Source organism: Molothrus aeneus, chromosome 5 (assembly GCF_037042795.1).
Source record: "Molothrus aeneus isolate 106 chromosome 5, BPBGC_Maene_1.0, whole genome shotgun sequence".
Taxonomy (NCBI): Eukaryota; Metazoa; Chordata; class Aves; order Passeriformes; family Icteridae; genus Molothrus; species Molothrus aeneus.
The window spans coordinates 29,008,128-29,029,035 of NC_089650.1; the positions used below are offsets into that span (position 1 = coordinate 29,008,128).

Here is a 20,908-nt window from a genome sequence, read left to right on the forward strand (position 1 = left end):
ATCTCATGTGGTTGTAGGATGATTATAGCTTTCAGATTAACCCAGAGGATGTCATATTTAGAGAAATTTTAACTCATTTTCACTAGCTAAATTCAATGAAACTATCCAAGAAGCAAAATAAATAATGATTAGGTCCATTAGTTTCAAAGGTGGATTATTAGAATGACTCTGATAATAGGATAAGTTAATTTACAAACTGTATTGCCAGGTTTGTAAATCCTTTCACTCTGTATAAATGGATAAAGTAGCCTTCCAACTAAAAAAAATTTGTATCAGACTGGTGTTCATCAGGGTAGCAAATTTTTGGGATAGTGAATCACAGTAAGACATGTGACTAAAATACCTTGAAATTGTATTACACTATACTTTAAAAGTTCTCCTTGAAATTTTAGATAATAGAAGTTATTAAAAATATTTTAAGCATGAATTATTATTGTCTGAGGTATAGCTCTAAGATACATGGACATCCACATCCTGCACACAGATAAAAATGTACAAATACAATTTTTTATAATTGTAAATTTTCCAACATCTAGCATACAGCGTTGACAAAAAAGATTTCTAACTTCTTCCAGCTTTATGCTAGTTACAAAAACCAGTGTCTTTCTTCAATAAAAGACCAAAGAGAAATTGACAAAATCATATAAAACTTCTTAAGACAAAATGCAATTGAAAATTTCCAAACTAATTTTGATTAATTTAAAATAATTTCTGAAATAATATATTTTTTCCTATGTGGGTTTATTGGCATTGCTCCAAAATGTTTTAAAAAATATCATCTTTCCTTACCAACCTCCCACCCAATTCTATGAAAGCACCAAGTCCAAAGTTAAACTATAGTAAAGATTTTTGGTGAAGTCACTCAGAGTTATTACTCTCAAGTTCAATCTCTCAAACTTTTATTTGTGCACAAAGATATCAACAGCAAAGTCTTCCATGAACTGGGAAGAAGGGCAAATAATGGAAATTGTTCTAAGAGATTTCCATCAGAAGATTTATCTTTGAATCTTTGCAAAATAACTTAAAGAATCTACATGGATTTAACAGTGCCAGACTACTTGAATTTGTACATACCTGGATCACCTCAACCATTGCCTACAGCTCTTCTGTTATTAAAAATGAGTCCTTTTCTTTATCTAGTCCCAAATGTAAGCAATATTACATAGATTACTTCATAATACTAGTGCTTTTCAGTCTCTGAGTGAGTTAGGGAAATGAACTGCATGTATGCTTTGATGATGAGCAATCAAATGTTTTAGATTTCACACAGAGAACTGTGAAAGAGTCCAATAGTTCAAAATCATAGAAATATCTTCCTGGATTCAGGCATACTCATTTAAATGCCGCTTATCAGATGATGATCTGTGCTCTCAATCTAGAAACCAGGGAGGTAATTTAATGTACATTCCTTGGCTGCCTCCAAATAGCAAAGTTAAGCTGGACAAACACAAGATATGTTATGGAGATAATATGGAAGGAGTAGTTACTGCCTGATGTGACACCACATTCCTAAGCTTCTTGTTAATACATGAAACTGAAAAATTAAAATATATGCCATTATTTTTTGTTGTGCAATACCTGTAATTAGGAAAACATAATGTGACAACTTTAAAGAGATGATAAGACAAAGTTGTACACAGCAACAGATGCTTATCTATACTGTAAATTCATTTGGAAGAAAGACCAGATTTTGTTCCATAATGGCATAGCAATTAGAACTCAAACTCATCCATGGTTGGAGTTCTCAGAAGATACTTCTATGCAGAACTGACAATCACAACAAAAATAGCTTTTTTCAGTTACTAAGAAAATGTAGATCAATAGTCATTCATGTAATGTGTAATAAGGAACAATAATATGCCACAAATTTCATTCTGACTGTTAAGATGAATTATCTCTTTTGGGGTTGTGTATTTGAGGAAAGTGGGTTGAGTCTTTTACTGGTTTTTATTTCATTTTTTAACTAGTATTGAATTGCTGTTTACAATTCTAAACTCAAATGAAAAATATTTGCTGACATCTATGAAATATCTTTATCATTGTGTTCTGGTTCTAGTGATCAAAGTCCACTTCAGCTGCTTTTTACTTTTTTAAATTTTTTTTTCCTACCTATGTGGCATCAAGTATTACCATAGAATCCTAGAACCATTAAGGTTGGTAAAGACCTCCAAGATCGTAAGTACAACGTTTGACCAAACATCACCATGCCAACTAAAGCACAGCACTAAGCACCATATCCAGTCATTTCCTGAACACTTCCAGGGATGGTGACTCTACCATCTCCCTGGGCAGCCTGTTCCAATGCTTAACTACACTTCCAGTGAAAAAAATTCTTCCTGAACCTCCCCTGGCACTGCTTGAGGCCATTTCCTCCTGTTCTGATGTTGGTTGCTTGGGAGAAGAGACCAATGCCCACCTGGCTACATCCTCCTTTCAGGCAGTTGTACGGAGCAGTAAGGTCTCCCCTAAGGTTCCTCTCCTCCAGGCTAAACAGTCCCAGCTCCCTCAGCCACTCCTTGCAGGACTTGTGCTCCAGACCCTTCCCCAGCCTTGTTGCCCTTCTCTGGGCATTCTCCAGCACCTCAATGTCCTTCTTGCAGTGAAGGGCCCAGAACCAGACACAGGTCTCAAGGTGTGGCCTCACCAGTGCCAACTACAGGGACACAATCCCTGCCCTGCTCCTGCTGGCCACACTATTGCTGATCCAGGCCAGGATGCCATTGGCCTTCTCAGCCACGTGGGCACAGCTGGCTCATGTTCAGCTGCTGTCAATGAGTATCCCCAGGTCCTTTTCCTTTGGGCTGCTCTCCAGTCACTGTTTCCTAAACCTGCAGCGCTGCCTGGAGTTGTTGTGATCCAAGTGCAGGACCCAGCACTTCAGCACCCTTGTAGAACCTCATGCAACTGGCCTTGGCCCATCAATCCAGCATGTCCAGATCCCTCTGCAGAGCCTTTCTGCCCTCCAGCAGATAAATTTAGTGTCATCTAAGCAAATTTACTGAGGCTGCCTTTGATTCTGCACCCCCACCCCCACCCCCACCCATGATCGATTAAGAGATTGAAGAGGTCCAGCCCCAAGACTGAGCTCTGGGGAACCCCACTAGCGACCAGCTGCCAACTGGATGGAGCATCATTCACTACTGCTCTGTGGGCCTGGCCACCCAGACAGTTTTTAACCCAGCAAAGAGTGCACCTGTCCAAGCCAGCTTCTCCAGGAGAATGCTCTGGGAGAAAGTATCAAAGGCCTTACTGAAGTCCAGGTAAAAAACATCCACAACCTTTTCCTCATCCAGCAGGTGAGTCACCTGGAGATAAAATGAGATCAGGCTGGCCAAAGCAGGACCTACTTTTTCTAAACTCATGCTGTCTGGGCCTGATCCACTGATAAGAGAACTTTTTCTCGAGAGGAAAAGATTAAGCAAGAAGTAATACACCAGTGTAGGAGAGACAAGCTTTCAGCCATCTTAGAAGAAAAAGAAGTTAACAGAGAAGCTAATATAAAATCCACAGGATGAGGGAAATTCCAAGTTAAGCAAGAAATGTGGTACTATTGTGCCAAGACATCTTTAGGAAGCTAAGATTTTTATGAGTCACAGCACTGTGAGGTGCAATAACGTCTGCTGTTTTTAGATTTTGAATTAGAATCTCTATAGAATATTATGCACCCAGGTTAACAGGAATATTTCTGACATTATTCCCGTTTTACTTGGCTTCAAATATTCTGGTTTCTTGCCCACACTTTTTGTATTATCTTAATATATAGTAAAAACAGTTGAAGCAGACACAGCATACATTTCATATCAGTAAAATGCAGGGTATAACTTTCTTCAACAACATAAACAAGCATACATAACATCAGTGGGTTAGGGCATACAGGCCTTAAGGCCATTAGCTGGTGGGACTGGTCTGCTGCAATATAAGTCTTGCCTGAATCACTCAAAGAATCACAGAACCACAGAATTTCTAGGCTGGAAGAGACCTTTAAGATCATCGAGTCCAACCCATGTTCTAACACCTCAGCTAGATCATGGCACCAAGTGCCACATCCAGTCTTTTTTTAAACACATCGAGGGATGGTGACTCCACCACCTCCCTGGGTAGATGATTCCAGTATTTGACCACTCTTTCTGTGAAAAACTTCCTCCTTAATTCCAGCCTGTATCTCCCTTGGCGCAGCTTGAGACTGTGTCCTCTTGTTCTGTCTGTTGTTGCCTGGAGAAAGAGACCGACCCCCAGCTCACCACAGTCACCCTTCAGGAAGCTGAAGAGAGTGATAAGGTCACCTCTGAGTCTCCTTTTCTCCAGGCTGAACAACCCCAGCTCCCTCAGTTGTTCTTCATACGGCTTGTGTTCCAAGCCCTGATCATAAGGCTATGCTACTTTAAGCTCTCTCTCCCTTGCAATACAATACAAATCCAGTGCACTTGCTAGTATTTGCCATACTTTTTTCTTTACTGAGAAGATATGTGGCGAGACAAATGAGGTAAGATACTTCTCGGTTACTTCTACATATCTAGAGTTTAACTTTGTACTTCAGTCTAGCTTTTGAGCCTAGGCAGTGGAGAACTATAAGTGCTTTTACAGTGAAACTCAAATAGCCTGGTTTTGAATCACGTTTTAAGAGGAAATTTCTTTCCATAAAACAATGTAGATGACTAACTCAGATGTGGACTTCTATAATTAGCAAATGGATACCATCACTGCTGCACTAGCAGAAGACAAGTGTTTTATAAGAAAATAAAAAGGAATAAATTTCCACACCTGAATATATTAAGGATCAAAGATGTTCAAGGCTGTCCAGTCCAGGTTCCAACAGAGAAGATGTCTTGAAAATATTAAAAAGCAACTGTATAACTCTCTGATAATGCAAACTGGTTTAACACTTTGCATTTGTTAATCTCATGTCTAAGACAAAGGACTTTGACAGCATATGGAACCAGACAATATACTCTGATAGCTAATTTGTTCCAACAGGATGCGTCATTACCTTATCATTACCTGCAAGTAATGAGATCTTTACACCTAATGATCAATAGCATAGAAAAGATGTTTGGGATTATACTGCAATCTCAACATAAAAGCTACAGGTTTAATGTGAAGAGCTTATAATTTATTTGTATCTAGAATCTTTAGAGTTGTTGTTGCTTTGCATTTTCTCAAAGCTTGAAGTTTTACTTCTAAGTCAGATGTGTAAGTAGGTATAACATCAAAAATTGCTTCTTTATACCTTATAATTCTGATTTCTAAGTGGCTGCTGGTTGCCTACTTTCTAGTGGGTAAGAATGTTCATCTCAACAAACTTATTTTCTTGTAGTTAGCATACTTCAGCTACTTTCAATTAGAAATCTAAAAAGGAAACAGTTGTAATTATAACACTGAAGACCTGGAAATTCAAAAGAAAGAACAGAAACAGTATTGCTAAACTGAAATCCTACAACTCTCCATATGCATATCACTAAGTACAAGATAAATGATCTTCATTTCAGCGGAGATGAAGGCAATAGGATGGTAACTTCTATGGGAACATTAAAAGACAATGTTGACATCTACTTATTCAGATGAATTTCAATCTGCTTTGGAATATTAGAAGTAGTCAAATATCTTTTGCAATTCCTGCTTCAGTGGGGTTAAACTCAAAGCAATTGCTTCAGTGTGTGAACTGTCTCTCCCCAGTTACACTGAAATTGCTAAAAGTAACCTAGCACAAGCTGTACCACACAGAGAACTAGGAAAGATACTGGCAGCCTAATGGGTCTGGTTACAGTGTCCTGATCTGGAGCTGGCTAGCCTCAGGATAAGGTGTATCCACTCTAATTTAAATGCTGAAAAGTCCCTCTCTTCCACCAGACCCTCAAAAAGACCCTGATTTACTCTCTCCTCTTTCAGAGAATGTACCTGATGGAAAACATAATTATATATGTAGAGATTCTTTAAATAGAGAATATTTGATCAGGATAATTTTTTTTTAGTATAAGATCATAGCTTTAAGATCAATTAAAAAGGAAAATACTTGTTTTGATCGATAATTTCCATTATCAATTTCCATTAATAATTTCCTTACAGACCAAGGAAGGAACCAGTAAGTGTGCTGTATGAGAAAGAATAGTCAGCTAGATAACCTTTTTACTGAAAAGGGATGGAGTGAAATATTTTCAGCCACATTTTTTGATACTGGAAACTATGCTTTCCATTCATCTGAAAAAACCCTGTGATTTTAATGACTGACAGAGAAACTCATACAGGCAAATTATATACACAGGTTATTTTTGTGCTTGATGTAATAGTCAGAAAGACCAAAAAATTCTATGTGTCAAGAGGAGAAAATTTGAAACTATAAAAACATTGGGCAAAAGGTTTTTCAAATTTTTTTAAAACTAGCAATGTACTTTGAGAATATTCCAAGCACTACATTAAAAAGCTCAACACCCATACATCATGTTGAATAATCTGAACAAAGTAAACATAAACATACCCATGAAATCCATTAGAACTACAACAAAAATAGGACAGCAAATTTGATATGCTCAATCCGACATCACTGACTGGATTAATTACTAACATAAGACAGACAGCATATGGAGAAAAGAAGATACAACCTAATAAGTTTTATTCATTGAAAAATTATAGAGAGGCCCAAAAATGGAATATATAAAAAACCTCAGCTGCACACCAGACACTTATTACTTTTTTTCTTAATAAGGTAAGATGGCAGGGCACCATGGGAAGCTATGAAGATTTCAAAATATTAACTTTAACTTCTTATCCATATACTCTCATTTCCACAAAGCATGATTTGCAGATTACATGTCTTTTTTTCACCTATCCTTTTTATTATTTTTTAAAATTATAGATAATTTTTATCCTATTTAGTCTTAGTCATAGTTTTGATATTTAAAGCAGAAAAAAATTACAGAAAAAAAATTGTCTAGATATATCTGTAGGCTGGTTTTTTTCCCTTCAAAGAGCAAAACATCTTTCAATATTTTCAACACTTAATGCAGAAGAGTTTTGCAAAGTTATGCAGAAGAGTGTTGCTTGTGATACAAAATATAACTAAATAAGGGTGCATTTTCTAAATACCATTTAGTGTTAGGTTCTATTGTCACCTAGGGTCTTAAATGTTTCTTGTACTATCAGTATTTGACTAATATGTTTACTAATACATTTCAGCAACATTTCTACTAGCATCTCATATTAACAACCTCTAAGAAAGGTTCATTGACATTAGAAGTATCTGAGAAGAACCAGAACACAATTGAATGAGAAGCTGGATAAGTGTTATCTATTTCCACAGTAAATATATAATTTTAAAAATTTAATTATGTACTTTCAAATATATCAAACTGTTGTTTTCATAAATAGTTCTTGCGTAAGTCAAAATTTTTAATCTTAGATTTTCTCAAGAAGAAAATACAAGAAACACAAAATGCAGAAATACAAATTCTGTATCTAGAAGACAAGATACATGAACAGGAAGAAATAAAATTTCTGCTTACCATAGCTGTCAAATATTCAACTTCAAAATCCAGTAGAATATTTTTAAAATCTAAATATGCTGATTTAAACTGAGTTGTTTTTACTGAATCAGACTCCACCTTTATTCAAATTAATGTTTAATGTTGTACAAGCAAAGTTTTTGAAAGAGAAATACTTTTTTAAGAATGGAAAAATTACATCAATATAACCATTATTTTAACTGTTGACTTACCTAAACTTTTATTACTGTATTTTTTAGGTTTCATTTTATGGGCCCTCTTCAGCATTAGCTGTGCAGTAGAAATATCCTTAAAACCCCTAAGGGAAGAAAATAGCTTACTAAATATTTCACATGTATTATGTTACACCAGCTGCATATTATTGTATAATACACTTTTCAAAAAGAATACTGGTGTGTAGTACTGATCCACAGTACTGAGTTACAGAGATAGCTGCAATTCCTATCTTAACATTACATTATTGCAACTTATTAAGATAGTTTCCTAGACACAAAAATAATTACAATAATTTTTACTTTGGTAGAAAACAGAGATTCTTCAAAAGTGGCACTTAAAAAAGAGTAAGCAACAACAGCCAACTATACAATACCTATTCTTGGAAGTCACTGTGTAAATAAAAGAGCTTAACATACCATTCTTCTGATATTTTCTCTTCTTTTTCTGACACAAATAAAACCTCCTTTTTTTCTTTACAGTTAGAAAGCTGTGACATTGTTTCCTTCCCTGCCCTGGAAACAAAGTATAAGAGCTGTACTGAAAAGTAAGTAAATAAGAAAGGGTCTGAGATTACACTATTTTGCAGCCTTTTTTATTCTGCAACTTGTTTGTGTGTTTTAAAGGCACTTTTGAAGCTTGGAAATGATACCAAAAAAATCCATTTTAATACTCCATGAAGGTTTTATCTTGGAGAGTAATAAAAGTCTGCCATCAATTTTAAATGTTTACATTTCAATTACTTGAAGCATATTTCAGTCCTTTCATAGAATGCAGCTGTTTAAGAAATCCCTTTTAATCTTTATCTAGTCTTAAAGATCTCTATTTCAACATCTATTTCATAACATATGTGAAAAAATAGAAGTTTTATGATTTATAGTCAAACCTAAATAAATAAAACTACACATATATATTCTTATATTCCTAATTATAGTAGTCAATGAAAAATAACAATCAAATTTAATACATTTGGTTTTAGAACGTAAATACATTTTAACTACAGTAATATGACATTGACAAAAAGTGACAAAAAAGTAGCATCAGAAAATAGCTTCGTCTTCTCTGTTTTATTTTTGCCAAATCCAAATGAACTAAATACAGTTTAAAACAATATAATTTAACTTACCTGCTATGAAAACGGAATTTTTCTGCTGAGTATGAATGTGGTCTGTTAGCACACTGCCAAACTTCTTGTGGTGCTAATGGCAAACTATTTGAATGCTCACTGGAATCTGAAGGCCTAGAAAACTTCTAAGAGAAAGAAAAGGAATGCAGCGGATTGTCCCCATCAGTTTGAGTTTAAAATATGCAAGAAAATCTGCACTGGGGTTTGCAGAGTTTATCACTATAACTAAAAGGATTCTTAATGGTGATATGCCCATTACAGGCCTTACTTTCAACTAACTGAATAGGACAAAAAGGGGACTTTAGTTTCATATATCCCCAAATACAATAATTTATACATTTTTAAGACTCTTTTCTCTTAATTGTAGGAAACAAAACATTAGTAATACTATGCTTGTAATAAGAATACAAAGCTCTACAAAAACAAAAAGCCAAAACTTCAAAGTTTATCTAGCAGACATTACAGTTCGATGACCTTTAGCTGTTCTGAAAACATTCAGCTGTTGTCATATAATGCAGATCTTAGTATTTTTAAAGTAGTTTGTCAACTAGCAATTTTTAATCCATTGCCAAATGTGCAGATGAAGCACATCATCTTTTTTTCTGCTACTGTGAAGTAAAGTGTTGAAATAAATCCAAAATAAAGAAAAAATAAGCAAATGAAAGAAAACCTAAAAGAAAAATTGCATCTGGAGATGAGGAGGAAGTCTGAGACTTCTAAAAGTAATTGTGTTTTTAAGTCACTAAATTGTCATATTAATCACCTCACAATAGCATATCCTTAAAGAATGAATTAAGACTGAAGACTAAGTTGTTTCTGTGATATGTTACCTTTGGCCAGTGCAGCTGGTTTGAAAGCAGGAGTGTTTTTGAAGGGAAACGGGTGGACTCTAGAGTTAGCCATTCCTTCTCTAATGCAGCCTGCATGAATGAGCAAAGTCAAATAGTGCACTGATAAAATCAGTTTAGTTTTGATAACTCTTGCAAAGTCTCTTTTAAATTGTTTTACATACTTTGTACATCTTTTCAAGTTGTACATCAGAACTGCCACCTGCAGAACAATCAGACTAAAAGCACCTTTGGAGATGCTGTGGTGTACTGTTTTATTTTAAACAAATCAACAATATTTGTAGGTTGTAGAGGTCCTTTTTGGGTTTTGGTTTTGCATAAGATGCAACCTCTCTTTCTCAAATTACTGTAATTTTTTGCCAACTTTGTTAGTAAACCCAAGTTATTATAAAAGACTGCCAAACTTTGAAAAAAATACAGACCTAAGATACTTAAAGGCATAAGGAATATGAAGAGCTTTGTGTGCTGTTTCAGACTATTTTATGTCCTGGATGTAGGTGCCTGATTCTGTCAAACTTGTTTTTGTTGAACTGAAGTGGTGAGTAATTTTCATTGAAATTTGGGGTTAAAAAGTAAATGCTATATAATGCTATATGCTTCAATCATGTAGTTTTATTTCTGATGTAATGGATTAAATGGGAAACTGAAATAATTGCTGGAATAAAGAAGGGTGCCAGAATTAGTTGCTAACTGATGTTCTTAGCACTTTAAGGTAGAATTTAGTTTTCTTTTATAAAAATAAACTCTAGACTTTGTTTCAAACCCAAGCTGTATGTGACTTGGTTTTCTTATAGGTCCTTGAGGTTTTTATGATGTTTTTTCAATATATTCTGATAAGTTAGAGAATCACATCACTCCCACACAGTAAGTAAATGCCACTGAAGAATTTGGCTTGACTTACAGGGCTCAGTCATTCAGGTTCTTCTTACTTCAACAGCAAAGAGCCTGGGGTTCATTCTTTTGGAAATAACTACTTATAAAACTGGACTATCTTTCTCCCATTCATAAAATATTTCAGATTTTACTGATTTCTGACCCTGAGAAATGATCCTAAGTTTGGATACCTTACTGTGTTGTTTGTGAAAACAGGACTTTGTACAGCTTTAGATTGGTGAACAAGATCTTCCAAGGCCTTGAAATTCTGGGAGGCAAAAGAATCATATTCCAGGTATTTTGAAGGGTTAGTTCAGGTACTGGTCACATGATTTGGTGGCTCTAAGACCACTCTTTTTGCTTCCATTCTGACCAAGATTTGAAAAATAATGTTTGATTTTATTTTCATGTGTTAAAAGGGATGAATTCCTACATCTGATTGATTCTCTGCATCTGGAATTCCCTGTTATTTGATTACGGTATGTTTTGGGTTTCATTCCTTTACTTAATAAATCTGGAAAAATTCTATGCCCTCATTATTAACAGATAACCACTCTTCCACTCCTTAACATTGCAATTCATGATAAATACATAACATTATCCATTTTAATAGACCTCCTCTCTTGGGAAGTTGTGTATCTTAAGAAATCTATATAAATAAACTGCAGAGACATGCAACAAATAAAATGTATCACATTCTTTAAATTTAACAGTTATCAACAACCCACTAATTTATCTCTCCTCAGTAATGTGATTACTCTTATGCTGATAACCACCGAGTGGTTGATTCACACAATTGTCATTAAAAAAAAAATCCATAAAGCAGACTGTAGTAAATCAAATCCCAGAGGTGATAAATTAAATATGTGACATTGGTACTATTTGAACATAGAAGACTGACAAGTTCATATCTCAGCAGAGAAAAAGCTACAACAATTCCATCAGAATGGTCAAAAAGAAAAGCTATGAAAAAGGTACAACTTCTGATTGAAAACTTACACTGAAAATAGATATTATTCCTCCTTATCCTCTTTAAATTTACTTCTCAATTGCACGATGCAAATCATATTTTTAATTCTTCAGATGAGAATTTTTCACTTATTTTTCAAGACTGGGCCTACAATCCAGTCAACAGTGCTGGTATATACAGGTATATGAAAATAGCAAACTTTGGAAAGTTTTCTTCCTCCTTTATTTGCAAAAGAATCAATACAGGTTGGAGAGAGGTAGATTTCCATTTCTTGCATAATTTAAATATCAGCCAACTTAATCCATGTGCACAGTGATGTGTCCATTATTGACCTGAGTACTTAAAGGTCTTACAGGAACAGTGAATATTATCCAAGCTCTAATATCAAATTTCAGGCCAAGCCTCCATGCTGGCTAGTTGAATTTTTACTTCTCTGATGAAATATTTTGTAAAAATAAAAAAACAACAACAACAACAACAACAACAACAACAAACAAAACAAAACAAAACAAACCCCTCAAAACTTAACAACCCCGCAAACAAACAAACAAACAAGGAAACCAAAACAAATAATCCCAAAGACAAATAACACTCCAAAGATGTAGCCAATTTTTTGGAACAAGGATCACTTAGCAGTACATTGATTGAATCGTTTTGCTTTATAGTTGTACCATAACCCAATTAAACTCTTAGTATTTATATTGAAACTTGTCTCACTAATATTTTCCTAGCCCAGTGTTTGCCATTTATTAATTTAGTACAACTAGTGGTTTTATTTCTTTTGTAGCCTATAAAATGTAATTCAGTGTCCTAAGTGTTGAAAAGAAATATCAGTAAAAAGATAAAAGTATGAATCAAAGGTATAAATATGCACAACAATAAAAAAAAGACAGCTTATTTACCATTAAGTACATCTTTTAGTCCTATAAATGTACAGCATATCATAAAAATATACCACACTGATGTTTGTTTTGTCCACAAAAATAAACACAATTGATTTTCAAACATTCCCACTATGTCTTGACTGGACATTTTCACAGCACTAAGCTCAAGAAACAGTTGCCCGCACCTTCTCTATACAGTCCTAATGAAAAGTTTATGACAGATTTACCAACACCTAAGGCTTAAAACTAGATCTGTTTGTACAGATATTGTTCAATAAGATTAAAAAACAACAATCTGAGATGAATTACAAAGCAAATAAAATGTCAGGTTTTGACTGTATGGTCTATACAAACAGCTATAGGTGTGCTATACTTGTATTTATTTCTAAAGCCAAATGAAGTAATTTTCTGAATATGCAGTATACAATGTGGCTTTACTCATATGTGTAAATCATACACAGTTTATTTAACACATATTAGTTCACCTGAAGGTATCTTTTATGCTTTTGTATCCTCTATACTTTATTTCCAGGATTGCTTCAAAAAGGTCTGTATTAATTACTTTAGGTTTCAAGTTTCATAAACACAAAATAGAGCTTTCTATTTTTTTTTTCATTTTTTTTTTGTTAACCCATTTGAAACAAATTTTTAAACACAATCCAATTGTCCATGATACTACTCTTCAGGAAGAAGGAGGTGTGAATCTATTTGGCATTAGGATTTTCTTTCTGAATTTTAATTTAATAATGAAATTTTAATATTATTAGCTATTTTCACTTATCCATCAGGATCAATAACTTTTTATCCTGATTCAAAATGCATTTTTTATCCTTTGAGACACAACTATTACAGGGCTCCTCCTTTGATTGTGCAGCTCATTACCAAACTCTGGAGGTTTAGGGATTTTTTTTCATGGCCCATTCTATATAGCCTCCTAATTTTGTTTCTCCTTCATTTTTCCGGTATTTACTCAATTGCTTCCTTTGCAAAATGCAATGACTATTTACATCAAGCATTGAATTTCTGTAATCTCAGAAACAGAATTCAATCCTACAATGAACAGAGTGAGAATGGCTCTGCTAACTTTAATGGGGTCTGAGTGAGCTGCCCGAAAGTCGAGTTTTAGTGCAAACGTTATTTACAAAATCTAATCCAAGGCATTTTTATATGCTCTGGATTACATTCTGGAGCTAAGTAATCTTTTATAATATATCATGACTATACACGTAATTAAGGCTGTTCTGAGTCATATTCACACCATGAGCAAAAAACAGTTCCCAGGACAGTGTCAAACTTACACTCAGGCTTTGAAGCACTTCCACAAGTAACTGCCCAAACTGTGAATAATGCCATCACATATTGCCTTTCATCTTTCTGAGATCAAGGAGGATCACAAGAGCATAATAGAAACCAAACCAATTCCTGAAACTGCACTATGGTTTGAAGCAGAGGATGCAAAAAGGCATTAACAATAAAGGCTGAAAAGAAAGGACAGCATTTAACATCTAACAACTCTGTTCTAGTCAGAGCAAATATCCACCTACATCAGTACTCTGCTTCCAGAAAAGTTCAGCAGCAGCTGCTTAAGGAAAGAATGAAAAAAGTTGGACGTGATGAGGACACACGTCCTTTAGTACATTCATTTAGACCTTGGAAACTGGTGGTTTAAGGACTTTCTGCTAAAATCTAGGCAAATATTCCCCACCCTAAAGCAGTTACCTGTTTTCTAATGACAAGTGTAACTATCTGGTCAGAATGTTTGCCATGTCATCCCTACATCAACCTAGAAAGAATGCAAATAATGTATATGACTCATAGGATGCAACTGCTGAAGTGGTGTAGATTAACTTCCAAAGGACATCATGTTGGACACCACGGGCGCTGAAGCTACCCCTGGTTTCCAAGTGTGGCGGACCTCAGAATCACCACCTAAGAAAACAGTGAAACTATCTTTGAAAATCAGGGAAAAGTAACTCTTTATACCTCTTTCCTTTCTTCTTTCATCTCCTTATTGACTCATTCACTGTTTTCAGGACAGTGATGGTTTAGCCAGAAAAAAAAATTGATATTTATGTGGTGCATTTAATTATATGGTATTTTAAGATAAAAACAAGTAAATTACACAAAAATGTAGACAAGCAGAAGCAAGCTAGCATCCAAAACATCCCAGGAACTAAGAGTAATGACTGGCTCCTGATCATTATAACCTAACAGGAAGAATGGCAAGGGAAAAAGAAAAATAATCCTCTACCAGAAAAAGAATTTCCACATTAGAATTTCATAGAAATAGTGTGCAGAATCCTCTGCTTTGAGAAAAGATTCACTCTTCTTTCCAGTTCATCTGCCTGGTTTTATCCAATATGTTTTTCTGTACTTCTGCTCCCCTATGTGAGGTAGGCCATTAGCATCATCCTTGGGAGGAATGACCCTTTTTCAATCAGATGTTACAAAGTATCTGCCCTCTTCACATTTAAATTTGTTTTCAATAAGAATACAATGTAATTAGAGTAAAAAAATAAATGAGTCAGAATTAATCTTTCCATTAAGTCTTCTCTATAGAATACAAATTTGAATAAAGTTCTTCAGGCTGGTGATGTCCCTAACTTCTGTTTTTTAGTGAGTATATTTGAATAGTGCAGTTAAAGTCTGGTTCACTGAAAGACAATAAAAAAGGTAAAAGCAAAGACCAATGAAAGGCAAAACTTTCAACATCCTTTTATGACTGTTTTAAATAAGCTTACAAAAATTATTTTGGGGCAATACATTCACATGAAGAACAACTTTTCCTGATGTTAAACATCCTCTAGGTTAAATACTTGCTCAGAGTGGGAGGGAGAGTGGTGAGGCCAAGGGATCATATGCTGAAGGTTAACCCTCTAGATACTCACAGCCAGCCCACTGAACTGTCTTTCATCTGGCAGAAAGCTGTAACTTTCTCTCTTGGTTCCTGGCAAACATATTTCACTTTGTAGGATACTTCATTTAAATATCATGCTAGTCCAGGAAAGCATATTTCATTTCTTTTTAAACTAAACTTTTTTCTGCCAAGGCCAGAGTATTTGCTGGTAAATTGTTCTCTTAAATCCTAAATAAGTTTTAACGGATTTCTTAAGAAATCATGAATTTTTAGCTCTTAGAGCTGAAACAGAAGAACCAGATCACTTTTCTATGCTCTTTTGTATATTGTTGATAGACTGTGATTGAAAACTTCCTTTGAAATTAAAGATCTGAATACATTTGTGTATTTAGCCTTTTCTTTCATCCATTCCTTTGAGGAATCAGATTACTCTATTGACTAGTTTTTCTGTGAAACTCAAGTTCATGTGTAAAGCTTAGCTCATTGTTAGGAAGTTGAACATCAGCTCAGATCAAGACTTTATAAATAACTTCCAAAGCTAAGAAAATGTCAGATACGAACTTTCTCGACTGAATCTTCTATTAGCTGCAATATTATTCAACTTGCAGTACTACAAAAAATCAGTCTAAACTCCAATGGTTTAAATCTACATGTAAATGCATTTAACAACATTATAAAAAAATATAGAATCTTTTTAATTAGATAGCATAGAGGATACACATTTTACAGCAAATATATATCTGAACTTCAAGCAGTAGGAAAAACATTCCTTTTCTCTGAGTTTGTCTTCCAGTATTTTTTACATATTTTATGTGCTGAAGATAAATAGGTTAGCACCCTAATAAAGGTTATTTTAACCTTTGGCAATGCTTCTTTTTCAACCCTGTTTTTATATTGGACAATATATATACATTAGAAAAGAAATCTGGGTACAGCTGCATTCTTATGACTGCTAAAACCAAACAAAGTTTCAAGCCAAAAAAAGTAGTGAGTATCACATGAATTCCAGAGAAACATTGCAACGATTAATTGACCTCAAGAGATTTTATAGACTTACAAAAACTGGTTAATTATTAGAGTACATTCTTGTAGGAAAATGAGAAGAGAAGGGGAGTTGTCCATTTCTAAGAAGGATAAACTGATGATTACTGGAAAAATCACATACTGTTAACAAAACATTAAAGAAAATTTTATTGTAGAATGTCTTCCCCAAATGTAATTTTTTAATAAGCTTGGAAAACTAGCTGTTCTCTAAAATTCTAATGCATATATTTACATATAAATATATATACTTACATTTAATACATGTACCAATGTGTTAACACAAATGCAAATAAAATGAGAAGAATTTATTGTGGAAAAGTAAATGAACAATGAAAATTTCAAGGATCATGAAAGTTTTCATTCAAATAAAAGGCTGAATGTCTACATACATAATTAACTCTCCAAAAATATGAACCTTACTGTATTTTACCCCAGTCATTCACAACCTAGGTGACTTTAAACTTTTCTAAAAATGCATTTTCATCTTATTCCTGACAGCATTCAAAGGAAGCTCTGTGTCCTTTCTTTGAATACAGGAATAAAAAATACAGATGGGTAAATGGTAACCTCAGCTTCAGAGGTTAGACATGATTCAAGTATGCATCAGAAATGTATGCTTGAAAAATCTTTTGAGATATAAACCTCCACCAAATCAATAAATATCAAGGCTCCTGGAACCTTCAATCCACTCCTCAAAATGGGTCTAAGACCCCAGATATTCTTTATCCCATTAAAATAGACTTCCCCTCTCTGACTCTGGCACAATACACAGATTTTTGCTGCTATGTCTCTATAAACCTTTTCTGAAGTTTTTCTACTTCCATGAAAAACAAAGAAACAAAACTTTCAAGGGGCAATGAGCTAAAGACTTAAAAAACATAACAGCCAAGGAACCCCTCACCCTACCCCTTAAATACTGTGCATTCAAAGAATTTTGAAGGAACATAACCCAAAATGATTTATCCAGCTTAGATAATGAATACTAAAACACAATAGAAAAGAAATCTGTGCTTCAGCTTGCAGTTTTGTCTAAAGAAGGGAAGTCATGCAGAAGCATATGGTAATAAAAAAGAGACTAGTCAAAAATTTATAGTCATTTTACCTTTAACATGTTTCAAAGTTCAGGTGACATGAAAGATTAGATTCAATTTCAAGACAACTTTTCCTTTTTGCTCAAAAGTCCATATTTCAGAAACAAGAACAAATAAAAAAGGTTTTTGAAACTAAATAGGAAAGAAGGGCTAAGTTATAAATAAAGATTTTTTGCAATTTACGTTAACCAACCTCTAATTACACTACAAAATCCTTAATTCTAAAGAGATACATCTAAATCATCTCTCAGCTTCACTTACATTGTCTTCCTTATATGTCTCTAGCACTGTCTCTTCTATTTGAAATAAATTATCCCTAAATGAATCTTCAAGTTGAAATTTGTTCATTCATGCCGCCTTAAATCTTTTGGGACATGTAATGATACTCTTTGGAAAGAAGCTGATTCTTTGGGATGTTTTGCTGGTTCATTAAATGATCAAAGCTACTCCTATTTCTATATTAAAAAAAAGGTTTTAAGTATTTTTCATGCCAAAAAAATACTACAGTGAGTAGTAGGACAGTATTTAGCATTTAGAATTCCTTAGCTCACTCTATTCTAGGACAAACTAGACATAAACTTAAATAGTTTTCAGTTAAATCAAGACTGTATTATAGGATATGAGGTGTTTGGGGTTTTTTACCATTCTTGGTATACACTGTTAGAAACTAAAGCATTATATGGAAACTCCATTATGACTACACATCCTTTTCTGTGAGACTGCTTCCTAGAAAGTCAGACGCTAGCCAGCAGTATTGCCCATATATCGGGCTTTGCACTTGCTCTTGTTGAACATTATGAGGCTCTGGTCAGCCTGTCTATCTAGCCTGGGCAGGCTGCTCTTAAGAACACCCTGATCCTCCAGCATGCCAACCACTGCCCTCAATGCAGTGACATCTGCACACCTGAGATTGCATTCTGTTCCATCAGACAGGTAGCTGATTCAATTTTTTACTCTTTTGGTACCCCTACCATCCATGATGGGCTCCATTAATTACTGTCCAGGAGTAATTATGACTGTGTAATTTTGCACCACAAAATTCAACTATTTGAGCCTGGTAGTCCAGTCAATTTGCCAATGACCTTACTGTCTACTTTTCCAGCCCATATCTCAATAAATTTAGGGAATAAGACTCTGGGAGATAGTTAACAGCCTTACTCAAATAAAGGCGTGCAATATGCACTGCACACTTCTTATTCATAATAATTCATAATACCCATTCACCTTGTGACAGAAAACAATGAAGATGACGAGTCCTTGGTAAACCCATGCTAGATTCTCACAATCACCTTCTTTCATGGCTTTAGAAATGGCTTCTGAATCTCTTTACTCCAAGCATTCCCAGAAAGTGAGATAAGGTTGGGGCTTCTAGTTCCCTGGATCTTCCTCTTCAATTTTCTAAAGATGGGTGCAATGTCTGCCCTTTTCCAGTCACCAGTAACCTCCCCAGTTGCTGTGATCTTTCAAAGATGATAGAGAGTAACCTCCAAATGATACCAGGCAGCTTGTTCAACCCCCTTGGATGCATCCTATCTGTTCCCTTGGACTTGCATATGTTCAGGGGAGTTAAGCTGGGCTGCAATTGGATAACATCTGCTTTCTTCTAAACCCAAAGGATTTCAAGCTCCAGGTAATGAGACATGCAGAGATTCTGACACCTCACATTCCTCTTTGGTCCCCCACATAAGAACTGCAATTTAACTCAATAACAATATTCACTGAATCAATAGCTTCTCCTCACAGAACACAGACAAATCAAATAGGTTAGCTCTTGAAATTTGTAAATAGGGACTACTAAAAAATCTTTTTCAATGGAAATCAATGTATGTGGACATGCTAAATATTTGACATTTAACTAGATATTTTAAACACAACCTGTATCTATACCAAAACATCAGTTTCAACATTACACAAAAATTAAAGAATTTAGGGAAGACATATTCAATGATTAGAGAGCCTTAGCTCAGCTTTCAAGAGACTCCAGATGGAGATGTACTCATTGAGAAAAACTTATGACTGTGTCCTTGATTCCACTTCTAATGATGCTTTTGGCTTAGAACAATTTTCCTTTGAGACTATAGTAGTGAATAGAAATTTCAAAGAACTAAAGCTTTTTTTTTTCTCTTACATTTTTCCATTGATTCCCTTGCTTATTCAATTTCGATGCTTGACTTTGCCTTTAGAGATATAAGACTAGGAATTAATGACATTGCTATCCTTTGGTATGTCAGACAAACTAAATGGAATTTAGAAAAATACTATACACCATTTGCTACATGTAGGTTCCAAATTATACATCTGCAGTGCCATGCAACACTAGTAGGCTATCTTTTGGGAAGTATTTGTTTGAATCTGGCTATTTAACCAAGAACTGGATAGAGACAAAGTAATGAAGATAGGTTTAAAAATTAACAGCATTTCAGGTGGTAGGAAGAACTGAGATCTTATGGTGGAAGGTCAGAAAATAACCAGAGCACATCCTGCATGAGCTGTGAAGCTGGGAGTGTTAGCAACAGCCTTTAGTAGCTGGGCTTGTGTTTATTTTTTCAGGTACTGACTGCAACAGCCTACTCCTAAGCCCAGACTATCTGAGACAACTAGAAAATGAGATAAGCAGCACTGCTGAAAAAGGTAGAAGTTGTATGCGTCTGCAGATGCCACAGACTACGGATGGCATGCAACCCACTTACACAGCTGCTGAAGCAAGAGGGGCATAGCAAGAGATTATTGATAAACACTCATGGAAAAAAGGTTGATCCCCCAATATACTGCTTAGGAGAGAGTTTTTTCCTCCTTTTTAAAAGAAGAGTATAGATTTAATGAAGTTTTCAACAGACACTTTTCTGCTTTCCTGTAACACTGTAACTTTAGGTGAAATTTGATGAAAAAAAGATCATATTCTTTGCAGCATACAATACAGAAAAGCTGGATGCTGATGTGACATTCATAAGCAATTAGAGGAGCTAAACATACATAAGAGTGTCAAGATACAAGAAATGTTATGGGGACCTTCTAATCCATGGGCTACACTTATTTCCTGGCACTAGCCAGAAAACAGCTATCACTGTCACCAGCTCACAATCGTAAGCTCGCAGTCTGAGACAAACCACATTATGAAGGATTATCAGAAAAGCAAACAAAACACATCATATGGGTCTAGTTTGGACATGTGATAAGAAAATTAAAGATGGGAGACATGAGGAAACTTTTTTTCTAATTACTGTTTACTTTGTAAGATTTAGCACACATGAGCTAGTTCTTATTCTTCTCACCCCTTAGTAAAGAAAAAATGAGAAGAAAAATAAAATTGCTACCTACCTGCTGTAGAAGGTAAGCAAAAAATTAAGAATGCCTATGTGCCTGAGCATGAATATGCAAAAAAAAAAAAAAAAAGAGAAACTCCTGAACAATAATTTCGAAAGCTGTCAAAAAGGCTGGAATTTAAAAAAAATCTACATAATCGAATGCAGACAACACTGTCTCAGGGCAAGAGTTTTATCTCCTTT

The 20,908-nt window shown here is 34.8% G+C and overlaps 1 protein-coding gene across 1 annotated transcript in view; it reads right to left on the reverse strand.

The window, feature by feature from the left end:
• The window catches only part of LRRIQ1 (leucine rich repeats and IQ motif containing 1), a 105,473-nt gene that overhangs the window by 42,838 nt on the left and 41,727 nt on the right, over positions 1 to 20,908 (reverse strand). The window contains exons 19-22 of the mRNA XM_066550285.1: positions 9,666 to 9,755; positions 8,836 to 8,960; positions 8,129 to 8,224; positions 7,709 to 7,794 (exon numbers count right to left, since the gene is read on the reverse strand). Of these exons, the coding sequence (XP_066406382.1) occupies positions 7,709 to 7,794; positions 8,129 to 8,224; positions 8,836 to 8,960; positions 9,666 to 9,755 (397 nt within the window). The remainder of the gene's footprint in view (positions 1 to 7,708; positions 7,795 to 8,128; positions 8,225 to 8,835; positions 8,961 to 9,665; positions 9,756 to 20,908) is intronic.